Below are 27,266 nucleotides of genomic sequence, written 5' to 3'. Positions count from 1 at the left end.
TTAAGCTTTTGATGTAGCAAGTCAAATCACCTGCTACCGTAAGAAGTTACTTTTACTGTTTTGCCAGTGAGTGATTGGTTCCTTTGGATATGAGAGGAACAGCAGTGGTTTAGAAAGAAATCTAGTGATTGGTGGATAATCGCAACTTGTAATGTCCAGTTTAAGAGAGGTAATCTTGAAATATTTTGAAGATATCTTAAGAATGTTTGTTCATTCAGTTTACTTTTTTTGAGCATATATGAGCAAAGGTGTTACAAAAAGTGGCCCCAAATGCTGCATGTTCATAAATAAATGAGAATGTCAATACAAAAGTGGCCTTAACAAAGATGCTCAATGGTGGAGCTAAACTGTTCCATTTGGTTGGTGAAATCCCCACTCCCTTGAAGGACCGTTTCTCAAGGTCACCAGAGCTCCATCTTGCCTGCACTTCTCAGTCCTCATCGTGGACTCGACAATCGTGCAGGAAACATTTGTGTCTCTGGGCTTTAGTGCTTAGCGCTGAGTTTGCCTGGCTTCCCTTCTGTTGGCTGCTCAGTCTTTCTCAGTTGCCTTTTCTGGGACCCTTTATTCCATCAAGCCGCTGATATTCAGGTGTTCAGAGCTCCCTCCCAGGTAATCTCATCCAGCTCTGTGGCTTTTAACTCTTCATGCATTGACGATGCTCACATTCCTATCTCCAGCCCAGGCTTTGCCCCTGAGCTCTGGCCTCATGGAGCTAACCACCTGGTCAGCGTTTCCACTTACAAATCCATTAGACATTCACATTTTACCAGTTCAAAGCATTACTCCTGGTTTCAGCTCCCAAGTCTGTCTACTCCCAGCACAGAAAATACTTGCAAAATACATGCCCATCTCAGCGTGTATAGCACAAATGTCCACCTAGTTGCTTCACCTCATAAATAGTCCATCAGTAAAATTTTGTGGGTACCACTTTCAGTCCGGTGACTTCTCGCCATCTGCATTTCTCATCACTCATCCATGCCATCGTCTCTTGCCTTGACTATGCAGCAGCCTATCAATGGGTCTAACTGATGCTTTTTGCCTCACACAGTCTTGTCATTCAGAGAGAAGCCAGGGTGAGCTCCCAAGGCCTTACATTAGTTCATGGCTTGAAACCTTCCACTGCTTCTCTTTGAATAAAATCTCTTCCTTACTGTGGTTTACAGTGGCCTATGTGATCTAGCCTCCTGACTTTTAATCTTTTATTCCCTTTATTATTTTTTATTTATTTAATTATTTATTTATTTTTGGCTGTGTTGGGTCTTCATTGCTGCACGCAGGCTTTCTCTAGTTGCGGTCGCGGGCTTCTCATTGTGGTGGCTTCTCTTGTTGCGGAGCATGGGCTCTAGGTGCGTGGGCTTCAGTAGTTGTGGCACGCAGGCTCAGTAGTTGTGGTTCATGGGCTGTAGAGCAGAGGCTCTTTAGTTGTGGCGAGTGGGCTTAGTTGCTCCGCGACATGTGGGATCTTCCCGGACCAGGGCTCGAACCCGTGTCCCGTGCATTGGCAGGTGGATTCTTAACCACTGCACCACCAGGGAAGTCCCTATTCCCTTCATTTTATTCTTTGTTCACCATGCTAAGCCATATTGGCCTTTTCGTTGTTATTGTTTGTCGCATGAACCATGAAGCTCCTTTTGATCTCAAGAGTTTTTGCACTTGCTTTTCCTTCTACTTGGACTGCTCTCTCCCAAAGTCTTTGCATAGCTACTAGGTCTCTAGTAGACTTGTCTGCTAATAGCATGGTCAAGAAAGACCACTCTAAGTAAATACGTTTGAGTTTAGAGTGGCCTGAACCAACCAAACTAAAACAATAGCATCTACCATACATATTACAGTGTACTCCCATATTTAATCTTTTCATTGGGAGTCATTGTTATGTTTACATGCTTATCGGTTATCTCCACTCTAGAATGTAATTCTTCAGGGCAGGGGCATAGTCAATGGAAAATATATGTTGGTTGACCATTGACATTTGTACAGCTTGTAATGTTAGATAGTTTGCATGTACCAGGTGTCATCCAGTGGTGTAAAGGACTGTGGTTATAGTTCGGAGGTGAGAGAATCACATCTGAGTGGGGATTTGAGATATCGAGACATATTTATGAAGTTTCTTTCCTAGATTAATGCAGGTTCCACTAAAGAACTACTCTTAAAGGAGGGGAAAGCTTGAGCTTATCATTTTGGACTTATTTGATCAGAGATGCTTGTGTTCTCATTTTTACTATCTCTGCTAAAGTTTTAAGAGAAGTAAATTATAATTTAAAATGACAGTATCAATATAGAGGTTCCCCTTACTAGGACCACTTTAAGTATGCTTTAAGTTGCCGTCACCTAAACAATGTTCCATCCTTGGAATTAGGGCACTTGAGCGTTAATGGAATTTCAAAATAACAGCAACAAGAGCAATGCTATATTGGCTAGATTTTTTTAGTGTTTCCCAATTTTTTTATAGTAATCTTCACTCTAATGGCATCCTAGTCACTTGGAAATCAGATTTGATACCTGAAAGTTGAGGTTCTTACTTTTTTCCCTCCGTGTGGAACCTCCGAGTCCTCCAGGAAGAAGGTTGTTTTATTTCTACCCAGTCTTTGCCTCTGCTTTTTTCTGCTATTGCCCAGGAGTTAAAGGTTCTGTGCTCCTTTAGGCTTTCTCCAGACCTAATAGCTGAAGACTAGTCAACTATATCTCTTATAATAAATGCCTCATCATTCTTCCGTTGTCTTGCCAGGGTTTTGCTTAAAGTGGGGAGCCCAGAAGTGATACTATAACCCCTATGCTTGAAAATAGTGCAACTGTCACTGTCCTCTTTTGAATAATGTACTTCTACCAAAGTGGCATATGATTGCACTTTTTTTAAAGGCAAGTATTTTTAGTTCATTGTGCTCGGGTCAATTAACATTCCCCTTTTTTGTTTGCTTGTTTATTTGCTTACACTCTTGTCAATGCACTTCTCTTTTTATTATTATGTTGTTTAGTTGAAGTATAAAAATACTTAAATAAGGATCTTTAGATTCATTTAGAAAATTTTTCATCTTGATTTTTTTCAGCATTCCTAGGATAGCAAGATATTTTTTGAATAATTATTTAAAAAATACTTCTGTCCTAACTATCATCTGCAAACTTTGAAGGGCATAGTCTGCATTTGAGTCACAAACAAAATATGGAACATTAGGGCGTGAGAGAGAACTCTGTCATACGTGACTAGAGATCTCTCCCCAGGTTACAGAGCGACAGAGCGACACACTTCAGCTCTGCATATTCAGTAACTTCCGTCTCCAACCCACGTTTCCCCCTCTCCCTAGCAAAGAGATTATGGGAGACTTTGTTAGATGCATTACAGAAATAGAGGGACACCACGCCTTCCTCTGTATCACCAGTCCAGAAAGCCTAGGACAAAATTCATGCTGATGAATGTTCCTAGACCACCCTGCCCACTGCCTGGCTTAGCCATAGCTCTGTGTGAGGTATGCAGTGTAGCGTAAAGAAATGCACAAGTACCCCGAAGCTTGCTCTCTGTCTTGATTCTGGTGTAAATTGGCTGCTACTGCCTTGTTAGTACACTAATTTCAGTGGCCTGTATAAACAGGCCAATAATAATCAATAATCGATACCAGACTAAAAAACTTATATAGGTTTTAGAATGACATCAAAGATAGAACCCAGAAAAATAGAAATCAGTGCACATGCCTAAAAGGAATCTGGATCAATTCTACAGTACAGGAAGGGGTAAATATTGGTATTAACATTGCATAAAACTTAGAGACAAAAAATAGATAGTAACCCTGCTTAAGATTTCTTTTTTTTAAAGTTATTTATTTATTTAAATTTATTTATTTAATTTATTTATTTTTGGCTGCGTTGGGTCTTTGTTGCTGCATGTGGGCTTTCTCTAGTTGCCGTGAGCAGGGGCTGCTCCTAGTTGCAGTGCACGGGCTTCTCACTGCAGTGGCCTCTCTTGTTGCCGAGCACGGGGTCTAGGTGCACAGGCCTCAGTAGTTGTGGCTTGCGGGCTCTAGAGCACAGGCTCAGTAGTCGCAGCGCACGGGCTTTGTTGCTCCGCGGCATGTGGGATCCTCCCGGACCAGGGCTCGAACCCGTATCCCCTGCATTGGCAGGCGGATTCTTAACCACTGTGCCACCAGGGAAGCCCCTTGTTTAAGATTTCTAATGTGAGACGGCACAACAAACTAAACAGAAACCCCCAGATGGATCAGCAGAGACAGTACGTGGTAACCCAGCAGACTATAGAATAAGACAGGCACACTCTCATTTCTGTCCCCACCCAACGTTTCTCTTTTCATCATTTTCAAAGCCATTGCCCTCTCCATTTCCTACCTGACTGCGATGAAAGATCTCAAAACTTCTTCCTTTTTCTGTTTCTGTCCCAAGTTAATTTGGAGACTTAAACTCCTCTGGAAGAGTCACAGTAACAAAGACACTCACAGCAGCCCACCTAAACACCACACCTGGGTTCTCTCCGGCATCGACAACACTTAGATCATTGCACTTAGTTCTGTGTATGTTACTACTAGACATTCATTGACCAACTGGAATTATTTCAGAGAATAACATCAGAAATGATTTATGAGGAAGGATTAAAGAAGTTATTTATAGCTTGACCAAACAATGACTAAGAGAGCTGACTGTATAAGCATTCAGGGGATATCAACACCAAAGGCAGGGAAGAATTGTGTAAGGATGGTTCCAGGCAAGCAGCAGTAGGAAAGGCACAGAACAACAGAAATGAAGTTAACGAAGAGAATGGTAACAACCGTAAATGAGTACAGTGATTTGTAGATAGCAGGGTACTCTCTAAAAAAAACCCCAGGGCTTTCTGTCACTTCTATTTTGTAAAACTAAGATTTTGAAAATATAAAAGTATTCCCATTAAGAACCGGGGAATGGAATAGATCCTGTTTCTACCAGTCATTCTTCCCTCTTTTCTTTGCTAGATTAGGTGGAAGAGAGGCAGAAGTTGTGTAATGAAGGAATGATTATTATCAAAAAAGTACTTTTAATCAGAGTGTCCTTGACATTTTCAAACAAGAACGTTCAATTCCCTCCCTCATGCAAAGATACAAACACACAACCACAGTGAACATCTAATGAAAAGATTAATGTTTATTAACTTGTTCTTTGGAATCAGCAGGTTCTCAGATCAAGATTCTATTATTTGGGGGGGGCATATTTCAGCATCTGAAAAGACTCATGGATCTTTTCTTGTAAGATAGAAGTTAATAGTTTATTCTGAGGAATACAAAAATTTAAAGAAAGAAAATAAAGATTTTAAGAAAGTCATTAGAAACAAAGGTTCTTGTATTTTACAGAATCACTTGGCTTGAACATATTCGTAAAGACTTACGTTTGTCATTTTTATGGAGATCTGTTTTTGTTTGTAATCAGTTTCTGTCTGAGTTCCAGAAATGCAAAAGATACAGCACTGAGAGAGGTGGCAGCTGACAAAATTGCTGTCTTTGACCTTCTGATGCAAGTTTAGTAACTAATCTGGAAAATAATGAACTGCAATTAATGAAATCTGTACTCATATTCAAGTGTGTTTCTCAGACAGCACATACAATAATTGAAAGCACTTCCTGCTCTCCAATTAGTTAGATTGAATTAATGTGGCATAATAGCTTTTTTCATATATCTAGAAGATTGTGTTCAGATGAAGCTGTTTATGTACTTCAAACTTAGGTGCTCCAAATGACGTCTTTGGTTCATTTGGGGAATTAAAGAGTTAATGCTCACATTCAATTTCCACCATGAAAAACACAGCCGCATTTCCGGCCTATCTTTATTTTACCGTCTGCCCCTCTTCAGTGTCCTGCGCTTTGCTTATGGCTGCCTTGTCGACTTCAGGGATGTGTGTCTCCGGTTTCAACACAGCTTCCAGTGTGGAAGATGGACAGGGCCTTGAGTAGAGAAAGCAGCGCCCTGCGCATCTCTGGCCTAGTTGAAAAGATGCTTGGCTAGTTCTTCCGGGTTTCATGTCAGCAATTCCTCCATGTATAAAATGGGGAGAAACAAACACAGCTACTGGTTCTTCCCTTGTGCATGAAGATGCTGTTTTAGGCTCTTCATACTTGGGCTCCTCTGATGAAACAAGCCATATAAATGCCTATCCTGGTGTCTTAAGCGTTCATCATCTTAACTAACTAAAATAAGAAAAGGTATCTATACTTTGTTTTCTAGCCTTGAGTTTTCCTTAATCATTCAGGTTATTTTTAAAGGTTATTTCCCCCTGTAGTTTATATTTGGATATGGTATGCTATATTGCTTTTTCTTGAGTTAACAAAGGGAAGTTTGCACAGCCCTTCTGGAGTACAGACTTTTAAAAAAAATTCAAAGTAGGACTTCCCTGGTGGTCCAGTGATTCAGACTCCACACTCCCAATGCAGGGAGCAAGGGTTTGATCCTTGGTCGAGGAACTAAGATCCCGCATGCCACGCAGCGTGGTCAAAAAAACCCAAGAATTCAAGGCAAGTGATTTCTGTTCAATTGGTTTGGGGATGTATTTTTAGGCATTCTTCTTCTTCTTTTTTTTTAATTTATTTATTTTTATTTTGGGCTGTGCGCGGGCTTTCTCTAGCTGTGGTGAGTAGGGGCTGCTCTTTGTTGCAGTGCTGGAGCTTCTCACTGCACTGGCTTCTCTTGTTGCGGAGCACGGGCTCTAGGTGCACAGGCTTCGGTAGTTGTGGTGCGCGGCTTCAATAGTTGTGGCACGTGGGCTGTAGAGCGCAGGCTCAGTAGTTGTGGCCGCCGGGCTTAGTTGCTCCGCGGCATGTGGAATCTTCCTGGACCAGGGCTCGAACCCGTGTCCCCTGTATTGGCAGGCGGATTCTTAACCATTGGGCCACCAGGGAAGCCCTAGGCATTCTTACTACTTTACAAAATAAGACTCTTATCTCTGTTTTCTTTTCCAAAATCATAACATCTTACCATCTATCTTTGCCCCAGAAATGTATGAATATTGACATACTTAGAGACACTAAGTTGACAGGTTGTCTTCAGAATCAGGGTTAGTAGTTGATCTGAAAAATAATGAAAAGAAGATAGTTTCTGAGGCAGGATACGAGTTGATGGGAGAGACCTCAGTCTGCCAGTCGTTCTTCACAAATGGGCCTTGTATACTTCTGTATGATTCTGGAGACCTGAGGTTGCAACCTTTTTTGGTAAAGAGCCAGATAGTATCATTTTAGGCTTTGCAGGCCAAACAGTGTCTGTCAGAACTAGCTGTAGTTCTGGTCCAAACATTGGGTCTGGTTTTGTTCCAATAAAACTTTATTTATAACCCTGAAATTTGAATTTCATATAATTTTTACATGTCACAAGGTATTCATTTATTTCAACAACTTCAAAATGTAAAAACCATTCTTAGCTTACAGGGCACACCGAGGTGGGGACGGTCTAGATTTGGACCCTGTTTTTAAGTTTTTAGATTGATGGCCATTCTACGTTTCAGGTAAACATCCTTCATCCTTCATGCATGCTTGAGAAACTAAGCGGATGGAGTGAATATTACATCCTCTTTTTAAAAAATAGAAATCTTTTTCACATAAATACTTAAATAAATTTTAATAATTATCATGCAGAAGTTTAAAAAGTAAACTAGCTAAAACCTAAAAAATAAGGAACAGTCTCTTTCCTGACAACTTCAGAAATATTAGTATTTAAAATTTTCTGTATCTAGGGCCTCAAGTAAGTTGAACTAACACATTATATGATAGAGTGAAATAAAAAGTCTGTTTGGATGGGCTTATTCACTTTTATCAACGGATAAAACAATTTACTTCTTGATAGAAGAAGTGGGCCGTTTAGTTGTTTCATGTAATTGAATTAAATAGGAATATCAGATGGTGGACCTTGAGTGCCCATTTCTGAGGAGTAAGAAGGGCCCTGTCTATGTCTGGTGTTGCACACATTGTATCCCTATCTCCTGGCACAACCTTTAGAATATAGTAGGCACCTGGCCCATGTTTTACTTACATCAGGTGGAATTGTTGATTGTTTAAAACTGTGCATATAGTAAGTCTACCTAGAAATACCTTAGAAGACAACACCCGAAATCCCAATGACTAGATTACCTTGGTACTTTAAAAGAGTACTGAGTGCTTGGTGTGCCAGGGATTTTATATGCATCAGCTCAGCACCACTGCTGTCTGATGAAAATAAATGAGCCACATGTGTCATTTAGAATTCTCTAGTAGCCACATTTAAAGTAAAAAGAAACAGGCCAAATTAATTGTGATAAAGTAATTTAGGATTGACATACATACACTACCATGCGCAAAATAGCTAGCTAGTGGGAACCTGCTGTAGGGCACAGGGCGCTCAGCTCGGTGCTCTGTGACCACCTAGAGGGGTGGGATAGCAAGGGTGGGAGGGAGGTCCACGAGGGAGGGGATGTATGTATACATATAGCTGATTCACTTTGTTGTACGGCAGAAACTAACACGACACTGTAAAGCAATTATACTCCAATAAAAAAAAAAGTAAAAAGAAACAGGTCAAACTGATTTTAATAAAATAATTTACATAACCCAGTATATTCATAATATCGTCATTTCAACCTGTAATCAGTATAAAAAAACCTTACTGAGACAGTCCCATCTTTTTTTCTGTACAGTCCTTGAAATCAGGTGTGTATTTTACATTTCTAGCACATCTCAATTTAGATACTAAATTTTCCTCGGAAATCTTGATCTGCATTTAGAGTTCATGAAGTTGAAAAAATAGATCCGCATGCCCAAGCCATTCCAAACATACTTAAAGGTGCTTTAAGTTTACATATTATTAGTTAAAATTAAGTAAATCCACTTCCTCAGTCACACCAGCCACATTTCAAGTGCTCAGAAGCCATGTGGCTGGTGGCTGCCATGTTGGACACGCAGAGTTAAAGGGTGATATTAGACACTGAGCTGGACAGAGAGGAAGATGAGACTCAGGTGGGTTAACTAAGGTCAGAGCCTAGGGAGTAGCAGAACTGAGACATATTCAAGAAACAACAATGCACAATTGTGATCTGAAGAGAGTTCACTGGGTTTGATTAAAAATAGCAAGCGATTATATTTGTAGAATGAATGACTCTATAAAGTATTTGAAGGAGGAACTAGTCATGCCATGGAAATACACTGGGTAGGATCTATCCATCTTTGTTTTTTTTGTTCATTTCTTTCTAAAAAAATTATCTCTGGGCAATGAGGGATCATTGACAAAGCAGGAGAGTGACGTGGTCAAATTTGTGTCTCAGAAAGCCCCTCTGACTGCAGTTTGGAAGATGGATTGGAATAGAATAAAACTGGAAGAATCTATTCAAATGTATGTACATACCTCTGAGGGATTGTAATATTGGTCAGAAAAGTGAACTCACCATCCCATGCTTGACACAGTGACACTTTAATGTCACTGATTGGAAGGAGCATGTGCCAGGTAGGGTAACAGTGTCTCTGGTGAGGACCATCTGGTGGCCACCCGCCATCCTCCCTGGGTGGCATTGCTTAGAGAATTCCTGTGGTCTGGACCACCACCTTCCAGGTGTGATCACCCAGAGGTGATCAGGTCTACACAAAGGACTGAGGGATCAATTAGAATGCCAAGTTACTCATTTAAACTAAGAACTATAACTGCCAGGTGGATAAAAGTGCTGGTGTCATCGTGGCCAGCACAGTCTTACCTGGATCCCTCTGGAAAGCCAGAGTGCAGCTCCTAAGGCTGCTCGTGAGCCCAGGCTGGTGCCGGGTTGGGTCCGAGGGCACCCCCTCCGCGGTGGCTGGAGCGCCTGTCCCTGCACCCGTGTGGGGGGCACTGCCAGCCTCACCACCCTGCCTCTGATTAACATAACCTTTAAACAGTTGTTTATATTGGTTAGGCTGTTGCTGATTCTTGATCTTTAGTAATTGTACGTGTCTGATTTTATCTAATGTTCATTACTTTACCAGAACATATTCAGAGATGAGGAAGTATCTTGTTTATGTGCACTGCCCCAGCTCAGTGGTGTTCCTTATATTTTTCTCACTTTAGCAGCACGAATATCAAAGGTTAGCTATTGAGTATTTATGGCAAAAATAAATCTTACATCTCTTGTTGTATTTTCCTATGCTTGGATTAAAGTGATTGGTTAGAGTTGTAAAAAAAAAAAAAAAAAGACTTAGAGGATCATATTCACTTAGGAACCGTTAGAAAATGACATGTAAGAATTTATCAAATTCAGGGTAAGGGGTGATTTTTAGGAAAGGTTCATTTTCAAACAAAAAACTAAATCAGAAAATTTAATTTTTTTTTGAACAAAGTGATGATTTTTTGCTTCAGCTGATATCTCTTCTGCCCTCTACCTACCCCTATGCCCAAATTTTGGAATTTGATAGGATTTTTCCAAATCCTATCTAACTGTACAATTCAGCCTTCATGTCACTTAAGTAATTCATTCATTCACTTATTTAACTGTTTATTCATTCAACAAACATTAAGTTCCTGTTTATGGATGAGATGAATGAGATATAACCCCTACCTTGCAGAGAGCTTGCAGTTGAGAGGGGCTCCCGTCGAGACACATCGACAGATAAATAGGACGATGTTGTAGGTGCTGAATGTGTGTATCGGGGGTGACACAGTGAAGGTGGCATTTTACCTGCAGTTTGAGGAAGAGTAGATGTTGCTTGAGCTGAGACTTAAAGATGACTAGGTCTTCATCGGGTGGAATGTGATACCCTAGGGGAAGGGACAGTGCGAGGATGGCGTGTTCAGCACAGAGTGGGTTAGCATGCCGAGCGAGGGAAGTGCAGCCTCATGAGGGGTGAGGTTCTTTCAAGTCATGCCAAGGACTTAAGGCTTTATTCTGGCGCAAGGAGGTCTCCAAATTAGCTTTTATGCCTAGTTATGAAATTCTGAGCCAGTCTGCTCTGTTTTCATTCAGGTGGCATGTGAAAACCAGAGTTTAGTAAATGACAAGGTATGGTATGAGAAGTGACCATCACCTTTTCCCCGAAATGCTTCGGAGCAACCCTCTGCCTGTCACCTGCCCATCTACTAGGTTTGAGCCACCCTCGGGACAGCACGATGGCAGGTTCAGCTGGCCTCCAGGCCACAGTCCCTTTCCATCCCTGTCACTGACCCCCCTGGGCAGTCTGTGTGCATTTAACCGTTAGGTGAATGCCTCTGCGCCTTGGTTTCTGTAGTGTGAAATGTAGATAATTATACTTATATCCGTGAGCCTCGTGGGACTTCTTAGTATTTATAGCTGCAAAATACTTTGCAGTCATTTTTATTAATAGTTACCAGATGTGTCATAAGGATTAATGAACTTATGATCTGCAGTGTTTTGAGCTCTTGGGATCGGAGGCAACCGCCTGCATGGGGGATATGTAAAAGAGCATTAAAGTGCAAGCAGTACCATTTGGAAATGTGAGCTGTTACATGTGAAGGACAGATGACACACTGAAGATTTCAGTGCACTTTGTAGGTATTTTTGGTACCCTTACTAAGGTTGCTAAATTCACCGAAGGCCATGGCCAAATATAGAAGGCTGGTACCCCCTCCCTTGCACCCCTCCCCCCCATGATCGTGCACGCACAGGTGCGTATGCACACTCTTTCTGCTGAGGCCACCGTTACCCTCTCCCTGTCGTCCCTTCTTCCTGGGCACTGTCTTTCGCTCTCCCCCCAGTTTCCAGGTGTTCAGGAGTCTCCTTCGTATCTCTAAATTTTCATTTCTCTTTCCTTTTCCTCTTACCATCCAAGTGCAGGCTCTTATGTTATTGGCTCTCCGCTGAACCATTGAAGCAGCTGCTTAATTGACCTCTCCAAGTTTTCTGTCTGCCCTCTTTAGGGATAATCTTCTGTTAGCCTAATTCTTACGGCCGCTTCATTCAGTACCTTTGATCTTCATTGCCTGTGAAAATCCACCATAAATTTACATACAAGGCCTCCTCTGCACACCCTAACCTCCATTGCCTCTGCCCAGCACTGGTCAGTCTAGATCATCCTCTCTCTCCCAAGACCTCCTAGAAGGTTGAGTAGCTTTTCCTGGGCAGGGAAGTGAGGAGGGAACACTGCCAGACACAAAGGGTAGCCTGCCTTTGTCACGCCACTCTTCACGTTCGAGGTGTCCCTCAGCTGTGGGAAAAGCCATTCCGTCTTCAAGCCCTGTCTCACAAGTGAAATCACCCTCATGGAGGTGTTCTAGGCCTGGTCCCAGGATGACCCCTTCCTCCTCAGAATCTCCTCTGCTTTGAAACTGTCATTCTAATAGCTGTCCTTTTCCTTGACGTTTTTGTTATTTGCATCCCGTCCTTCCCCCAAACTGGATTGCTGCCTTGTCGCGAGTGAGCCCGTATTCTTCAGGTCTTTGTGTTCCCACGGCGCTATTGCAATGCCTTGTACGCCTGAGACCTGAGTCCTTGTTGAGCTAAGTTTATACATTGAAGCAGAGCCCCAGTTAAGTTCATCATGTAGGGCAGTATTATGGGAGAATTTGAAATATACAGCAGTAGAGTGAATATTACAGTGAATCCCTAGGTACTCAGCACCTAGCTTCCATAGAAAGCAGTACGCGGCCAGTCCTGTATGTCTGTGCCCCTGCCCTCTTGAGCATGTCCCTTGCTGGAGAAGTATCCACCTGTGGTCGTCTCTTGTCCACTGCTACCTAGCACCCCTTGGAGGGGACACCCCGAAGTTACCAGTGTGTGAAGCGAAGTGGGTGTGGTCAAAGTACGTGAAGTTGCACTCAGGACCCACTCAGACCTGATGTGATCTTATTGTTGACACGGTTTTCAGCCATTTCAGGTGTGTCTGATCATCCAGTGTCTGGTTCTCACGTCATCTGAATGCTGGGGGTGGGGCAGGCATCTCTGTGGAGCAGACCTGTTGCCTGATAGAGAAGTGGTTGTTGAGAGTGAGTGATGGTCAGGGGTGGACTCGAAGTCTTCAGCTTAGCCTGGAGCCACAGAGTCTTGGCCAGGGGCCCTGCCCCACCAGGAAGCCCCGTGGGTCCACTGGGTTCCAGCATCGCGTCCCAGTCAAGCTGGCCCTTTAATTCATTTCAGCAGATACTTTTCCAAACATTTACTGAATTTTTTAAATCACTCTGAATCATAAAGAAAAGTATCAATTATGTTTCCATGCTCTGTTCAGGAGGACAAGAATCTTAGAAAATCTTTCATCCTGGGTGGCTATAGTTCCATTCTTGGTGGGATTTTTACGTTTTTATGCCTTAAGGGAGAATGTTTCACACCAATCTTGTCGGTTTTAAATAAGATCTAACTGAAGAATGTAAGTATTTTGGAGTTCCAGCTTAACACTTTTTTCTTTCCTTACTGAGAATTATGCTCTGAACACCTTTCCATTCGTGGGGGACTTCAGACACTATGGGGAAAATACAAATAAAGGGAGTAGGCCGTGCACTGAAGGACTGTAAGACAGGGTGAAGGGTACGTGCTTGAAGTGGAGAACCCCTAAAAGGGAGCGGGGAGCACGGGGCAGGTGCCGGAGGGTGGGAGGGAGTGATGTGAGCCCGGCGGGGGGCGGGGGGTCCGTGGCGTTGCCGCCAGCGGGCGTCCTCCCTCATTCTGTGCTGTTGCCTGCTCACACCGGCTCTCTTAAACACACCTCTGATCCTCGCTCTCCCTGGCCTTCAACCCCGAGGAATTCCCCAGTGTTTGCAGGGTAGAGTACATCTTCCTTTCCTTTATCCCTAGGTCCTCCCACCTGTTTAGCTGGATCTCCTACCATCTCCTATTTAATCGCCTCTTCTCTGTGCTTTTGCCCAAATCCTGTTGCTGGTCCCTCACCTCTACAAAATTAATCCCTTCTAGCACTTTTCTCCCAGAGGCAGTCCCAGGGCATAACTGGTTGTAGCGGTACCTTTGCTGAAACGCGATTGTTTGGTGTGTGAACACAGCAGGTCGACACCTACCCTCAGTGGGCCATCTTGTTGCAGGTGGGCTCTTCTCCCTTCAATGAAGAGTCTGGGCTGCCAAGTAGGAAGCAAGACTTTGGCCGTCAGCCTTCGTGCCTGCAGACTGTCTGGGGAGTCGTGACAGCAGAGGCCCCCGGGCCCCCAGATGCACCAGGGACCTGGGAGGACCTGGAGTGCTCAGGGCCAGAGGAAGGGACCTGGAGGGATCTCCGGGCAACTTAGATTAGATAGTAGATCAGTGAGCCAGCAAGAGAAGAGACACGCATAACTCCATGGTAACAAACTCCGACACCCAATTTTGACTCCTTCTGTGAGACAGGACTGCGGGTAGGTGTTCATTTTGCCAGGACGGAGCCCTCTTAGAGCCCAGCTCTCTGAGGCGAGGTCCAGACTTGTGTGTCGGAGCAGGCAGGCCTGGGAAGGGGCCAGACGTTGGTTGAGAGAATAAAGGCGGATGTGGTGGACCCCGGGCTTCTTCGAGATGACTGCGTCTACTCTGTGCCCTTCCCCACCTGCTGTAGTGCACTCAGCAGCTACCAACTCCTTCACGGTTACCAGCTCCTCCTTTGAGGTCTGTTTTCCTTATCCTGGGGCTTGTTTTTGTTTTTCTTTATTTTTGGCTGCGTTGGGTCTTCGTTGCTGCGTGCGGGCTTTCTCTAGTTGTGGCGAGCAGGGGCTACTCTTTGTGTGGTGCACGGGCTTCTCATTGCGGTGGCTTCTCTTGTTGCCCGGCACGGGCTCCAGAGCAGAGGCTCAGTAGCTGTGGCACGTGGGCTCAGTAGCTGTGGCTCGCGGGCTCTAGAGCACAGGCTCAGTAGTTGTGGCACGCGGGCTTAGTTGCTCCGCAGCATGTGGGATCTTCCCAGGGCTCGAACCCATGACCCCTGCATTGGCAGGCAGGTTCTTAACCACTGCGCCGCCAGGGAAGCCCCCTAGTTTTTGTCTTTTTTTTTTTTTTTTACTCTTTTTTTAAATGTTCCTTGAACCACGTGTCCATAAGCAGCCTACTCCGTTCTTGTGATGTCACTTGTGCCCATTAACTCAGGCTCTCGTCACTCACCCCTGCTCTGTTGCTGGAGCCTGTGATTGGCCCGCCTCACTCTTGCACTGTTTCTCCAGCCAGCCTGCCTTCCGCCAGCAGGTCGGTCTTCATGTCCTGCCCTCTCTGCCCAGGCGTTGCAGGGGTCCTTACCATTGCCCAGGAGCTTTTGTTCAGACCCCAGAGCCTCTGTCCACATCCCTGTCCTGCTGCGCCTCGTGCTCCAGCCACACTGGCTTCTGTCCTCCTTGCTTCCTGTGACGGCACTGCCTGTGATCCTCTCGACCAGGAGTTTCCCGGGCCAGTGAAGTCCTGTAACGCTTGTATGTAGAGACGCAGCCCTTGGCTAACGTGTGCCATGCGAGAGTGGAGAGAGCACACCGTACACCTTACTGTCTTCAGCACGTGTCTGGTGTTGCCAGCTGGGCACGAGCAGCTGGCTGAGTTCCCGGCTTCTCGTGTTTCCTCTGCAGCGTCCCGACCCCAGCCCCGGGCAGGCCTGCTAGGCGGTGACTTGTTAGAATTCCTGAAAGTTGTAAAAGTTTGCTTTGTGTGGGTCATCCTGACAGCCCTCCTGTCTGTTCAGTTGAAATCTTCTCTGGTTATTCTGTTCTGCTTCCCCTGATCCCTGTGTCCACCTGTTCCCTTGTTTCCTCAGCCCGTGCCTCGAATCATGGTGCAGTCAGCCCTCCCAGATGCCGGGACGCCCGGGATAGTGGAGGTGAGTTAGTCGGGCCTGGTGGCGCCTTTGCTGGTGGCTGCCCCACATACCGTGGGTGGCCCCGATGCTATAATTGTTGAGTCCACACCCGTGGTTTTTTATTTTAGCATTCCCGTTTTGATAATTAACTATAATATAGGTCACCGTCTTCTCCCTCTCTATTTTGCTTGTTACACTTTTCTGTTTTCAACTTGTTAATCATATGATTGCTAAACTTTTAGGTGCTTGACTGCGAATGTAGTCTGTGGCTTTAATAGCCCACTGCTAGGTAGAGGCGATTTCTATAAACAGAACAATCTCCTTATTCCAAGTGTTGACTAACTTCTCAGTTTTACATTTCATTCTGATTCATGATATCAGCGTGAAAAGACTGCTGCTAAGCTGGGGAGAAAATAGTCTCTTATGATCTCCCACAGATGAACAGCACTTCTGATCTTATGAATAGCAAATCTCTTTTCTCCCACTGTGTGTTCATCCTCTTAGGAAACGCGGTATCGTCATAGGAAAATTTTATTTATTAAAACAATAGGAAAAGAGGCCAAATAATTCAAAAGAAAATTTAGACGTTCAAGAATTTACTACTTTCTGCACAGCCCTTTTCAATGCAGGACATCCTTGGTGCTCACGAATTTAACTGAAGATAGAGCTGTAACACCCACCGCCCCCCCCCAGCCCCCTATGAGTTGGGTTTATTATTTCTCGGAGGCAGGACTGGGGTCCCAAGGCCGGTGGGGCAGAATGAGAGACAGTCCCTTACGTAAGGGCGCTGCCTTGCGTGCTCCGCGCAGCTTTGCTGCACATCCCGCTGGCTCACTCGCGTCCAGGCTTTCTGGCAGCCTTAGGAATGTCAGTGGCAAAGTGTAACCCAAAGACGCAGGGAGGCTCTCATCCACATAGCAGCTCCAGTCGAGTGGGAGCGGCTGCCGCAGCGCCGAAGCGGAAGGATCTGAGCTGCGCTCGGTCAGCAGGAAAGAACGCGGGTTATCTGGGCTCGCCTTTTGCCGCCTCCCGTCACCTTTTTCTTGTCGCTGTGGATGTGACCTCTGATCCCTGGCTTTTCACTTACTGGAGCCTTTGGGTGAATCCTTTAGCCTGTCTGGGCCGTGTTGTAAAGCGAGTACTTTCTGGCCCACATCAGAGGATCCAGTAGCGCTGATGGGGGAACAGCAAGGAGCTCTAGGGCACTGTTGCAGGACTGTCCCCCTCCGGATGGGCCCAGCTGCCCTTAGCAGACAGCAGATCCGGCAATGGTGGGTTGGACCCTGGGAGAGTGGGGAGCACAGGCTATTTAAGGGCCATAGTTATTGTTCAGATTCTAGACTGTTGTAATTTTGTTTGCGTATTCTTCCCTGCCCAGTCAGTGATATTAAAACTAAAATAGAAAAGAGTAAATAAAATATGTACAAGTTGCAAAAGAAAAATGATTGAAGGATTGCCTAATCTTTTAGAGTATTTATGCTGGTGACAGTTATTGATCTATTGGATTTAGTAAATTTTGCAGCCCAGAGATTCATCACAAAAATGGGTTGTTAATCTCAAGAGGTGCTGTTAATTTTGTACCCTGAGAGTGTGCCTTGTGGGGAAAGGAGGGCCTCTGGAGACAGGGATATAAATGACAGTTCACAAGAAAATGCACGATTTATCAAATTGCTGAGTTAAGCCAAGTAACTGGAAGAGACTTACAGATCTCAGCTGTTTCCCAGTTCAAATAAATCCTGTATTTCAAATGGAAAACGGCCATTCTCCTAATATAAATCATCTTTCTGTAAATATTGAAAACACATTTCTTTTTCTGAGCAGCACCCCTCTCGCCCCCCAACCCACTCCCCACTCTGTCTCCCGTTCCCTGTCATTGTGCACTGGGAATAGAAAGATAATCTGCCACCTTCTCCCAATGGCTTAAGTTATCAAGGCAAGACACCTTAGAGCGCGCCAGAAAGCGCAGAGCTCGGCGCAGCCGCGACTGTCGTCTTCCCCAGGAGATGGGGCTCTGCGCGTCTCTGCAGGCTCCCTCGGACCCGGTGACGTGAGGCGGAGAGGCCAGCGTAGCTCTGGCCTCGCTCAGCCCCTGCTCGCCGGGCTGGCTGCTCCTTGGCCTGAGTCTCCCGGGACCAGAGGGACCATTTGTGACATGGGACCAGCCTTGAGCAGCAGCTTGAAAGACGGCCTCTCAGAGGAAGGGCACAGCCTGCAGGCAGCCTCTGTTCCTCCTCTTCCCCCTGCCTCCCGCCCGCAGGCCCCAGGTTTGTTGCTTCCTGCCCGAGCTGGTGGAGCTGTGCCCTGGCACTTCCAGATCCTCCAGTGAGACCATCATTTCAGTTTTGCAGGAGGAAAGTGCTCTTCTGGCCTCTGGCGTTGCTGTCAGTCTCCCCGTGGAGTTGGCGTTGGGCAGGGGGATCCGTTCACATGGGGGCAAGAGTTCTGAGCCTGAGTGCAGGGAAGTGGAAGGCGCTGGGAGGTGTGCGCCTGCTGTGTGCCACGCTCTGTGTGAGGGCCTGGTCTGCCTACCTTGTACCGCATCGCCGAGGTGGCCGCCCCGTACGTGTTGTTCCCACCACCAAGCGATTCTCGGACGCTAGCTGTGTGTCCTACAGTTAACTCGGCTTCTGACCCCATCTACTTGGAGACAGTGTCAGATGCCACAGGTTGAGGGCTCAGCCCCACAAGACTGTCCCCACTTCAGATGCCAAGTCCGGTGTGCTCCAGCTCAGAGGGTCCCATGACCCCTTCCTCAGGTTGAATGAATTTGCTAGAGTGACTCACAACTCAGAGAAACATTTTACTTACTAGATTATCCATTTATTATAAAAGGATGTAACACAGGAACAGCCAGCTGGGAGAGATGCGTAGGGGAAGGGTGGGGAGCTTCCACGCTCCCTGGGCACAGCGCTCTCCCCAGATTGCCACACGTTCACCAACCCAGAAGTTCTCCAAACCCTGTCCTTTTGGGTTTTTACGGAGGCCTCATTGTGTAGGCATGGTTGATTCAATCATTGGCCATTGGTGATCGGTTCAGCCTTCAGTCGCTGCCCAGAGGTCAGGGGTGGGATGGAAAGTTCAAATCCTCTAGTCACCTGGTTGTTCCCCCTGGCAACCAGCCCCCTTCCTTGGGGGCTTTCCAAAAGTCACCCCCTTAACAAACTCGGATGTGGTTGAAAGGGCCTCGCTATGAGTATTAAGAAGCCCTTATTGTTATTGCCACTTAGGAAACCCCAAGGGTTTTGGGAGTTCTGTGCCTGAAAACAAGACTAGGACCAAATATGGAACTCTTACTAGAAATGATGCCATCACAGGCAGCTGTTAAGATCTGCTTTTTACGGAAAGGAGAGGTGATGAGGGGCACCCGTGGCTGTCTTGCTTAGCCCTCAGTCGCAGCAGGGGCAGCGCCAGCGTGGAGCCTAGTCGGCCTGCGTATCTGGTTCGTGGAGGTCACACGGCAGAACAGGGGAGCTGAGGTGGGAACCGGGTCCGCCCTGCTGCACGGCTGCGCTTGTCCCACCGTTGGAGCTGTCATGTCCCGGCTGACAACAGCATTGGTCTCCAGGCTTTGGGGAGCGGATGCCTAACTGTGAATTCTCCCCTCCCTGCTCCAGGCTCAGCGAGAGAGCGCGGGGCTGCGCGTGGCCTCCGACGTGCCCGTGGCCTTGCCGGCCGCCCCCTCGCCCAAGACCTACGACGGGCCCCCGAGGCCCGCGCCCACCTCCCCGGCCCCCGAGGGCGCGGATGGGCCGCCCAGCCCCCTGAGCGAGGCGTCCAGCGGCTACTTCTCGCACAGTGTCTCCACTGCCACCCTGTCGGACGCCTGCGGCCCCGGCCTGGATACCGCGGCGTTGCCCTCTCCTGGCCCCGGCCCGGCCACCCCTGAGCCCGAGCCCCCGGCCGCGCCCGTCACGTCCCGCGCCCCTCCCGGCCCGGCGGAGCGAATGGCGCAGGGAGACGGCGCGGCTGCGGCCCCTGTCGGGGCTGCAGCGGTGAAGCGGGACGAGGCGGCAGGGCCCCCCGCGCCTGACCGGCGGGGCAGGAGTGACCCTGCCGCTGCCCCCCAGAAGCCGGAGAGCCCCCAGCCCCAGGCGAAGCCGGCCGCTGGCCCAGGGCCCGACGTCTCCAGGCCGCCGGCGCCTGCTGACCCTCGGTGCCAGCCGCCTGCTCCGGCCCCTTCCTTCAGGATCCAGAAGGTGCGGACCTCGGAGCTGAAGTCATTCACACGCATGCTTGGCGGGGACCCCGGCGGCCCCTCGGGGAGCGAGGAGGACCCGCTGGCCTCAGGGGGCCCGGGCGACGGCAGTGCTGGGGCAGAGGCCCCGGGAAAGCTGGAAGTCTCCTCGGATTCTGAAGAAGCCAGTGAGGTCCCAGAGTGGCTCAGAGAGGGAGAATATGTGACCGTGGGCACCACCAAGACGGGCATCGTGAGATACGTGGGGCCCACTGACTTCCAGGAGGGCACGTGGGTCGGAGTGGAGCTAGACTTACCTTCAGGTTAGTGCTGCTGCTTTGGGACAGGTTCCGGGTCCCGGGGCGACTCACCGTGCCCCCCGTGGTCGGCCCTGCCCCGCACTGCCCAGCGCCTGCTGTGTGCCCTTGGGCACATCGTTCACGTCTCTGAGCCCCTGGGTCACCACTTTCCAAAATGAAGAGTTTTGTCTAGATAAGAGTTTCCTAAGCGTTTTCAGAGTCAGATTCTCTTTTTTTTAACCTGCAGAAATTTCTCAGAAACCAAAGACCTTAATTGAAAGCTACTCTTAATTTGGTGACTTTACATCCTGGTTTTTCTTTTTTAGTCACAGAAGCGTCTGCATTTCAATTGTCACAGCAGCTCCGTCTGCTGTGCTTGCTCAGGTTACAAAAACCAGTGCCCATGTGGAGCTTCAGGTGCCTCAGGTGTTCCTAAGACACCCCAAGGCTCCTGGGCCCCCAGGGGGAGAACAGAAGGCGAGGTGATCGAAGAGCCTCGTGGGCTCACCAGTCTCTTAAGTCTCCTTATGGAATGGCCTCCCTCCAAGCCAAGAGATCATTTCAGAAAGACTGAGGGCAGGACTTAAGGAAACATGTACTTTGTCGTGCCATTCATTCATTCATTTATTCATTTTTATTTATTTTTGAACGTGTCCGGTCTTTGTTGCTGCGTGCAGCCTTTCTCTAGTTGTGGCGAGTGGGGGCTACTTTTCGTTGTGGTGTGCAGGCTTCTGATTGCGGTGGCTTCTCTTGTTGCGGAGCACGGGCCCTAGGCGCATGGGCTTCAGTAGTTACAGTGCGTGGGGTTCAGTAGTTGTGGCGCACGGGCTTAGTTGCTTTGCGGCATGTGGGATCTTCCCGGACCAGGACTGGAACCCGTGTCCCCTGCATTGGCAGGCGGATTCTTAACCACTGCACCACCAGGGAAGTCCCCAATTTTTCTTTTTTTTCTTTTTTATTTTTTTGCGGTACGCGGGCCTCTCACTGTTGTGGCCTCTCCCGCTGTGGAGCACAGGCTCAGCGGCCATGGCTCACAGGCCCAGCCGCTCCGCGGCATGTGGGATCTTCCAAGACCAGGGCACGAACCTGTGTCCCCTGCATCAGCAGGCGGACTCTCAACCACTGCGCCACCAGGGAAGCCCCCCAATTTTTTTTTTTAAATTGAGGTATAGTTGATTTACAGTATTAGCTTCCAGTGTATGGCATAGTGATTCAAAATTTATATAGATTGCACTCCATTTAAAGTTATTATAAAACACTGGCTGTATTCCCTGTACCGTATAATATGTCCTTGTAGCCTATTTATTTTATACATAGTGGTCTGCACCTCTTAACCCCCTACCCCTGTCTTGCTCCTCCTGCTTTCCCTCTCTCCGGCTGGTAACCATTAGTTTGTTCTCTATATTTGTGAGTCTGCTTCTGTTTTGTTATATTCATTCATTTGCTTTGTTTTTTAGATTCCACATGTAAGTGATAACATACATTATTTGTCTTTCTCTGACTTACTTCACTTAGCATAATTCCCTCTAGGTTCATCCATGTTGTAGCAAATGGCCTGCGGATTCTTTTTGATTTAAACAGTTTTATTGTGATGCAATTTACATACCAAAAAATCCACCTGTTTAAAGTGTACAATTCAGTGGTTCTTAGTATATTTCCAGAGTTGTACACCCTAATTTTAGAATGGGTTTATCACCCCAAAAAGAAGCTGCATGTCAGTTAGCAAGACACTACCCACCCCCCCAAGACCCAGGTAACCATTGATCTACTTTTTTGCCTAAGTTGATATAAAAGGTCCTAATCTGGACTTTCACATAAATGGAGCCATAAATACCCGGCCTCTTGTGACTATTTCACTCTCCGAGTTTCCCGGGCTTAGCCAGTTGTGGTCTGTGTCAGCACTTCATTCCTTTTTGTGGCCGATACTGTCCCACTGTAGGGATGCCCCACGCGTTCGTTGTTCATCCACTTGTCAGTTGATGGACGTTTGGGTTGCTTCCACTTTTTGGCCGTTGTGAGTAAGGCTGCGGGGAACACTTGTGTGTTAAGTTTTTGCATGGACACACTCATTTCTCTTGAGGAGATATGGCGGGGAGTTCACTCTGTGTCTAGCACGCTGAGCTCGGCTGGCCTGATTGCCTTTCTCCCTCCCACCAGCGTGTCCCAGGGTGGGGCAGCTGCTCCCTGAGCTGAGGCTTGGAGGCTGTGGAGATGGGTTTTAGCAGAGCTTGTGTGGCCTGCTGGGTGTCGCCAGTGAGGAGCTGTCCTTTGGTCCAGCAGAGTGAGGGTTGCAGGAGGGGCCTCAGTGAACCCCAGGCCACAGTGACTGTCTCTCAGCCCCTAGGCTCAGCTGTGAAATCACTGTCTTTAAAAATAATTTTGGCCAAGAATGTCATAAAATGGAAGAGGTAGAAGACTAGCGCAGCACAGGTTGGAATATTTTTTAAATTCCATTTCTGCTGAAATGCAAAGGGGAATTGGGAAAGACATTTTTATCTGTAATTGAGCTCAAAAATTAAAGGGGGATTAGCGAACAGACGAATTCATCCAGCAAATAAATACTAAGCACCTACCGCGTTCCAGTCCCTGTCCTGGATTTTGAGGACACCTTGGTGAGCAAAACCAAGTTCTGGTTTCCCTGGACTTACATTTTAGAGGGAAGAGAATTGCCAAGTAAACAAACAAAATGTGATAGTAGTGAGTGCTGTGAGGAGAGCAGGGAGAGCACGTGCTCCCGAGGAACCAGGGTTCTGGCAGGAGGGGCACTGGGCGTGCGGGGTGGATGCCCGGTAGAGAAGAGCAGTCAGAGGGCCACCTCGGGCTGGACACGCAGCCAAGAGGCAGCAGGGTTCTCGGAGGGCAGGCTGGGTGGGCGAGCCCCCAAGGGACAGGGCAGGGCCACACACAGGCCCCCGCCTTCGAGGGGGAGGCAGGAAGGGAGAGCGAGAGGTCACCTGTGAGATACATCGAGAGGCGGACCGAGTGACTCCTGCTGACCTTGAGAGGAGCTGGTGGAGGGTGGGCCTGTTTGAGAGGGAGGAAGAGAGGAGGCAGGCTGCGGGGTGCAGGCAGTGAGTGTGGACAGTTCATGAGTGCTTTGCTGCAGAGATCACGTCCCCCAGCAACCCATCACCATGGGCTGCGGACACTGAGGGATCAGCTCCCCCCAACCCCCCCCCCAGTGCTGACCTTCACCTTAAAGCATTTTTTGTTTGCTTTTACCAAGGAGGCATCTTCTCCCCATCTTGACACACCAGGCGTGACATCTCACTAGCTACAGTTTGGTAATTTGCCAGTTTCCATCTAATAGATTTAGGGAAAATAATCGTTCCACTCACGACATCCATCCTAGGTTTGCGTCTTGACTGTCCAGACTGACAGCGGTTGGTGCCGAGGGCGGGGCGAGTGGGCATCAGAAGTGACAGGCCCTGGCCGTGCCGGAGGCCACCGGGATCTGTCCGCAGTGACCACCTCTGCTGCTCGGGAGGCACTGCCCCGGCCCCGCTCCTTCAGCGGGGACCGGCTGCGCGGGCCTGGGAGCACAGGGGTCCCACGGGCCGGGGAGCCACCTCCACGTCTTCCTTCCTTTCTTCCTTCCCGCAGGTAAGAACGATGGCTCCATCGGCGGGAAGCAGTACTTCAAGTGCAACCCCGGCTACGGGCTGCTGGTGAGGCCGGGCCGCGTGCGCAGGGCGGCGTGCGCGGGGCGGCGGCGCAGCGCGGGGCTCCGGCCGCAAGGCGCCCCCGAGACCCGTAGGAGCGGCGCGCTCTCTGGCTCTGCCACCAACCTGGCCTCGCTGACGGCGGCGCTGGCCAAGGCCGAGGGCGCGACGGGGCGGGCCGAGCGCGCCCCCGGGAACCCGGAGAACCGCAAGTCCTGGGCCAGCTAAGCGGCGGGGTGGCCGCCTCCCGTCCTTCCTGGGCGACGGACAGAGGGCGTGGGGCCCCTCCGAGCCTTTGCGGGGACAGTCCCGGGCGGGCCCTCTAGCCCCTCTCCGTGGGGACAGGCCGGGAATGCTTTCTGCACGTCGCGGGACTGGTGACCTCTCCCTGTTTCTCCCTCTCCCCAGAGAGTGAGGCTGCGTCGCAGCTGGGCCGAGGGTGTAAGGTTCTAGGAGCCCAGCGTGGTCCCAGATTGTGGAGAGCAGGGTTCCGCCGTCTTCCTGGGCCTGGGGCCGCTGCGACTGCGGCCAATGTTGCTCTTTTTTTCTGTGGTGACGCCGTTAACCTCTTAATTTAAAGCATAACCGTTACTCGTGCCTTTCCCTTGCGTGGAGGCGGCGCCCCGCACCCCCGTAGCCCCCAGCACCTCTCCCCACCTCAGATGCCTGGGGCCCTGGGCCTGCCCCCTCCCGCCTTTCCCTCTTCCTTTCCACGGGGTTTCTTAGAGGTTTCTTTGTGGGTGTTTTAGGGTCTTTATACCCAGAAAGTTTTTTCTCTTTGCCGTTTATTCCCTTAACAGAGTTCTTGGCATATATTTATTATATTTATTTTTTCAAAATCCGAAATTGTTCGCGAGCCACAATCATTCTCCCGATGTGAGTGCCCAGGGCCTGCCTTACGCTGCCCGCCTCTGCAGCCACTTGGGAGCTGCCAGCCTGCTGCCTCTGGCGGGGGTTCCCGGAGGACGCTGCCCCTCCTTGTGTCCTTTATCGCAGATACACAAGTGGCCTTACTCTAAGCTGACAGTGAAAACCTGGAGACTTTTGTTGTGCTTCTGTGGCCAATGACAAAGTCAGTCAGAGGCATCGTGGCCTTGGTGCGGTTTTGGTCCTGGGAGGGTCCTTAGACCAGCTTAGCTCCGTGGCGGTTTTGTGCCTTGACGCCCGCCCAGCCTGGGGCTGCAGCCCGGTAGGCGGAGGGAGAGCTGCCCACCCCGCTGCCGGCGGGGTTTATCCCTGGGAGCCTCGCAGAGCCACGGGCGAGGCTGGCCCGGATGGTGCTGGGGACGGTGTGAATTATCCCAGAGCATTGCCTGGCCCCGCTGGGACAGCCCTGGTCCAGAGCCCTTTCTTCACCGGTGCCTTTGGTATTACCAGGGTGGTGGCCCAGTGACCTGGTGCCCCAGGTCTGTGGCGGGCCACCACTTGTACTCCTTCCTGTCCTCAGCTGGCATTCCGAGGAACACCTGCCGGGCGTGTCCCTGAATTAAGCGCTCCCAACTCTGTGCCAGCTCTTCTGCGTAAGCTCCTTGCCAGCACGGAAGCTCTCCTTTCAGGCCTGTTTTCAGTGCGATGCTAGCACCACCCGCTCCCTGGGAGGGCGGCTCTCGCTCCCAGAGCCTCAGGTGACCTGCCTGGTGGGGCAGAAGGTCCGCACCAGGCGCACTGGAGAGAAGACGCCATAGAAATGGAAGGTGGCTTGGGTGTTTGTGACCCTCATTTACGGAGCCAAGTACTTGCTGGGGCCCATCTGCCCTGTGACAGGCGTCGCAACCTCACAGAACGGGCTTGGGACGGTCGGTCGGGGGATGTGAAGGGTCGGGCTCTTTTCGTTGTCGGTTGAGTTGAAGTGGAAGAGGTGACAGCCCCAGTCACTGCCCTGAGCAGGTTTTTGGCCGGAGCTCACGGGCCGGGAGGAGCCCTGTTGTCTGGAGAGGCCTCAGGCTCCCTTCCCCTTCTCCCGGCCTCCCCTACGCCTCCTCCCGGGGCCTGCTTTTCAAACGTCCCCAGTTCCGCCTGCCTGAGAGTGTCCCACCAGCCCTGCCCAGCATCTCTGCCCCCAGGGAAGCAGCGTTTCCTTAGAGCCCTTGACCTCGTGCTGCCGGGACTGGGGGCGGTGGCCAGAGCCCGTTGTGTGCAGAGGTGGTGCTTTCTCCAGGGAGGAAAGCACTGTCGCTGCTCTAGAGTCTGTAGCTCCCAGCTTGCCTGGGGTTTTCTCAGAATGAATTGTGTTTGGGCCTGTGCTGGTGGCGTTAGAGAGGCCACGTCGTCCCATCGGCCTTCCTGGTAAGCTGTTCCTGCGGCCAGAGAGCAACACGCGGGCTGCCCTGGGCATCCTCATCTGTCAGCACTGCTGGCAGAAGGCAGCTGCTGGCCTGGCTCTCCTGACCCAGCTCTGGGCCCTGGTTGGCCCGGGACCCTCGAGGGCAGTGAGGCGGCCCCTGGAAGAGCAGAGCAGGGCGTGGGGGCCATGCTGGGTCCTCGCAGGGGTATGGGGCCAGCAGTCCCGACCCCCGCCCTCTGGCTCCATGACCCACACGTCCCTTTGGGCCGCTGTGTTGGTGGATGGAGTGGGGCTCCGGGGACGCTCTCGGCCTCTCTCTTGCTGCCTCCGGCTTCCTGGGCGGCTCGGGGCGGGGGGTGGGGGGGTGGGTGGGTGGGTGCGGGGACCGTCCTGCTCCCAGGTGGTGAAGGAAGCCCGCCCTGCTTCTTGGCGCAGACTCCTGTTAGCTTGTGAATGGAAGAGCTGCGGTCCCTAAAGCCAGGAGCCGGGCAGTCCCCGCACCCTGAGTTATTGGGTGGAGGGGGGAGGGAGGGACTCCCCCTTCCCTGCGTCTTCTGTCCTCGCCTTACTAACACACAGACCTAATTTTAAATAAATGTCAGCATTAGGATCCCTGATGCGGTTCTTAGCAGGTCAGGCTCCGGGATTTAGTAAGACAGCAGGAGCGGCAGCTGCGTGGCGCTGGGGAGGGACCGTCCGTCTGTGGCTCCCAGCCGCACGAGGACAGGTCAAGGCTGGGCGGGAGCCCTCCTGGCCTCTGCCTCCTGCTCTGTACACACACGGTCACCCAGCCCGGACCCCAGAGGACTGTGGGGGGCGGTGCGGGTGGCCGGCCAGCGGGTCAGGCCCCTGTGCTCGGTGAGCTGTGAGCGGGCCCCTTGCAGAGCCGGAAAGGCCTAGGAGGTGTTCAGACCCTTATCCCCCCTCCCCCCGACCCCCGTTACTTCCTCCTCTTGGATTAAAGTTCCCCGTCTGTGAAACTGACCAGGAGGCCACGGGTACATATTTTCTCCGCTACAATGAGCCACTTGCCCGAGGCCTGCCTGCTCTCACACGCCGCCAGCTCCCAGGATCACCGCCCCGTCTGTCTGCCTGTCGCTCCTCAGATGGACAGACATCTCTCCGGGATGGGTTGTGCGCCTGAGACCCTTGACTGCACTGTCCCCGTTGTCCCCATGTGCACCCTTCTCGCGG

The 27,266-nt window shown here is 49.6% G+C and overlaps 1 protein-coding gene across 1 annotated transcript in view; it reads left to right on the top strand.

The window, feature by feature from the left end:
- The window catches only part of KIF13B (kinesin family member 13B), a 187,740-nt gene extending 161,320 nt beyond the window's left edge, over nucleotides 1-26,420 (top strand). Inside the window, exons 38-40 of the mRNA XM_082657347.1 lie at nucleotides 15,612-15,674; nucleotides 19,268-20,150; nucleotides 23,730-26,420. Coding sequence (XP_082513473.1) covers nucleotides 15,612-15,674; nucleotides 19,268-20,150; nucleotides 23,730-24,016 — 1,233 coding nt within the window. The 3' untranslated portion in view covers nucleotides 24,017-26,420. The remainder of the gene's footprint in view (nucleotides 1-15,611; nucleotides 15,675-19,267; nucleotides 20,151-23,729) is intronic.
- The last annotated feature ends 846 nt before the right edge of the window (nucleotides 26,421-27,266 follow it).

This window comes from Grampus griseus (genome assembly GCF_964374135.1).
Source record: "Grampus griseus genome assembly, chromosome: 6".
Lineage (NCBI taxonomy): Eukaryota > Metazoa > Chordata > Mammalia > Artiodactyla > Delphinidae > Grampus > Grampus griseus.
Note: the sequence above shows the minus strand (reverse complement) of the source record. Positions and strands in the feature narration are given on the sequence as shown.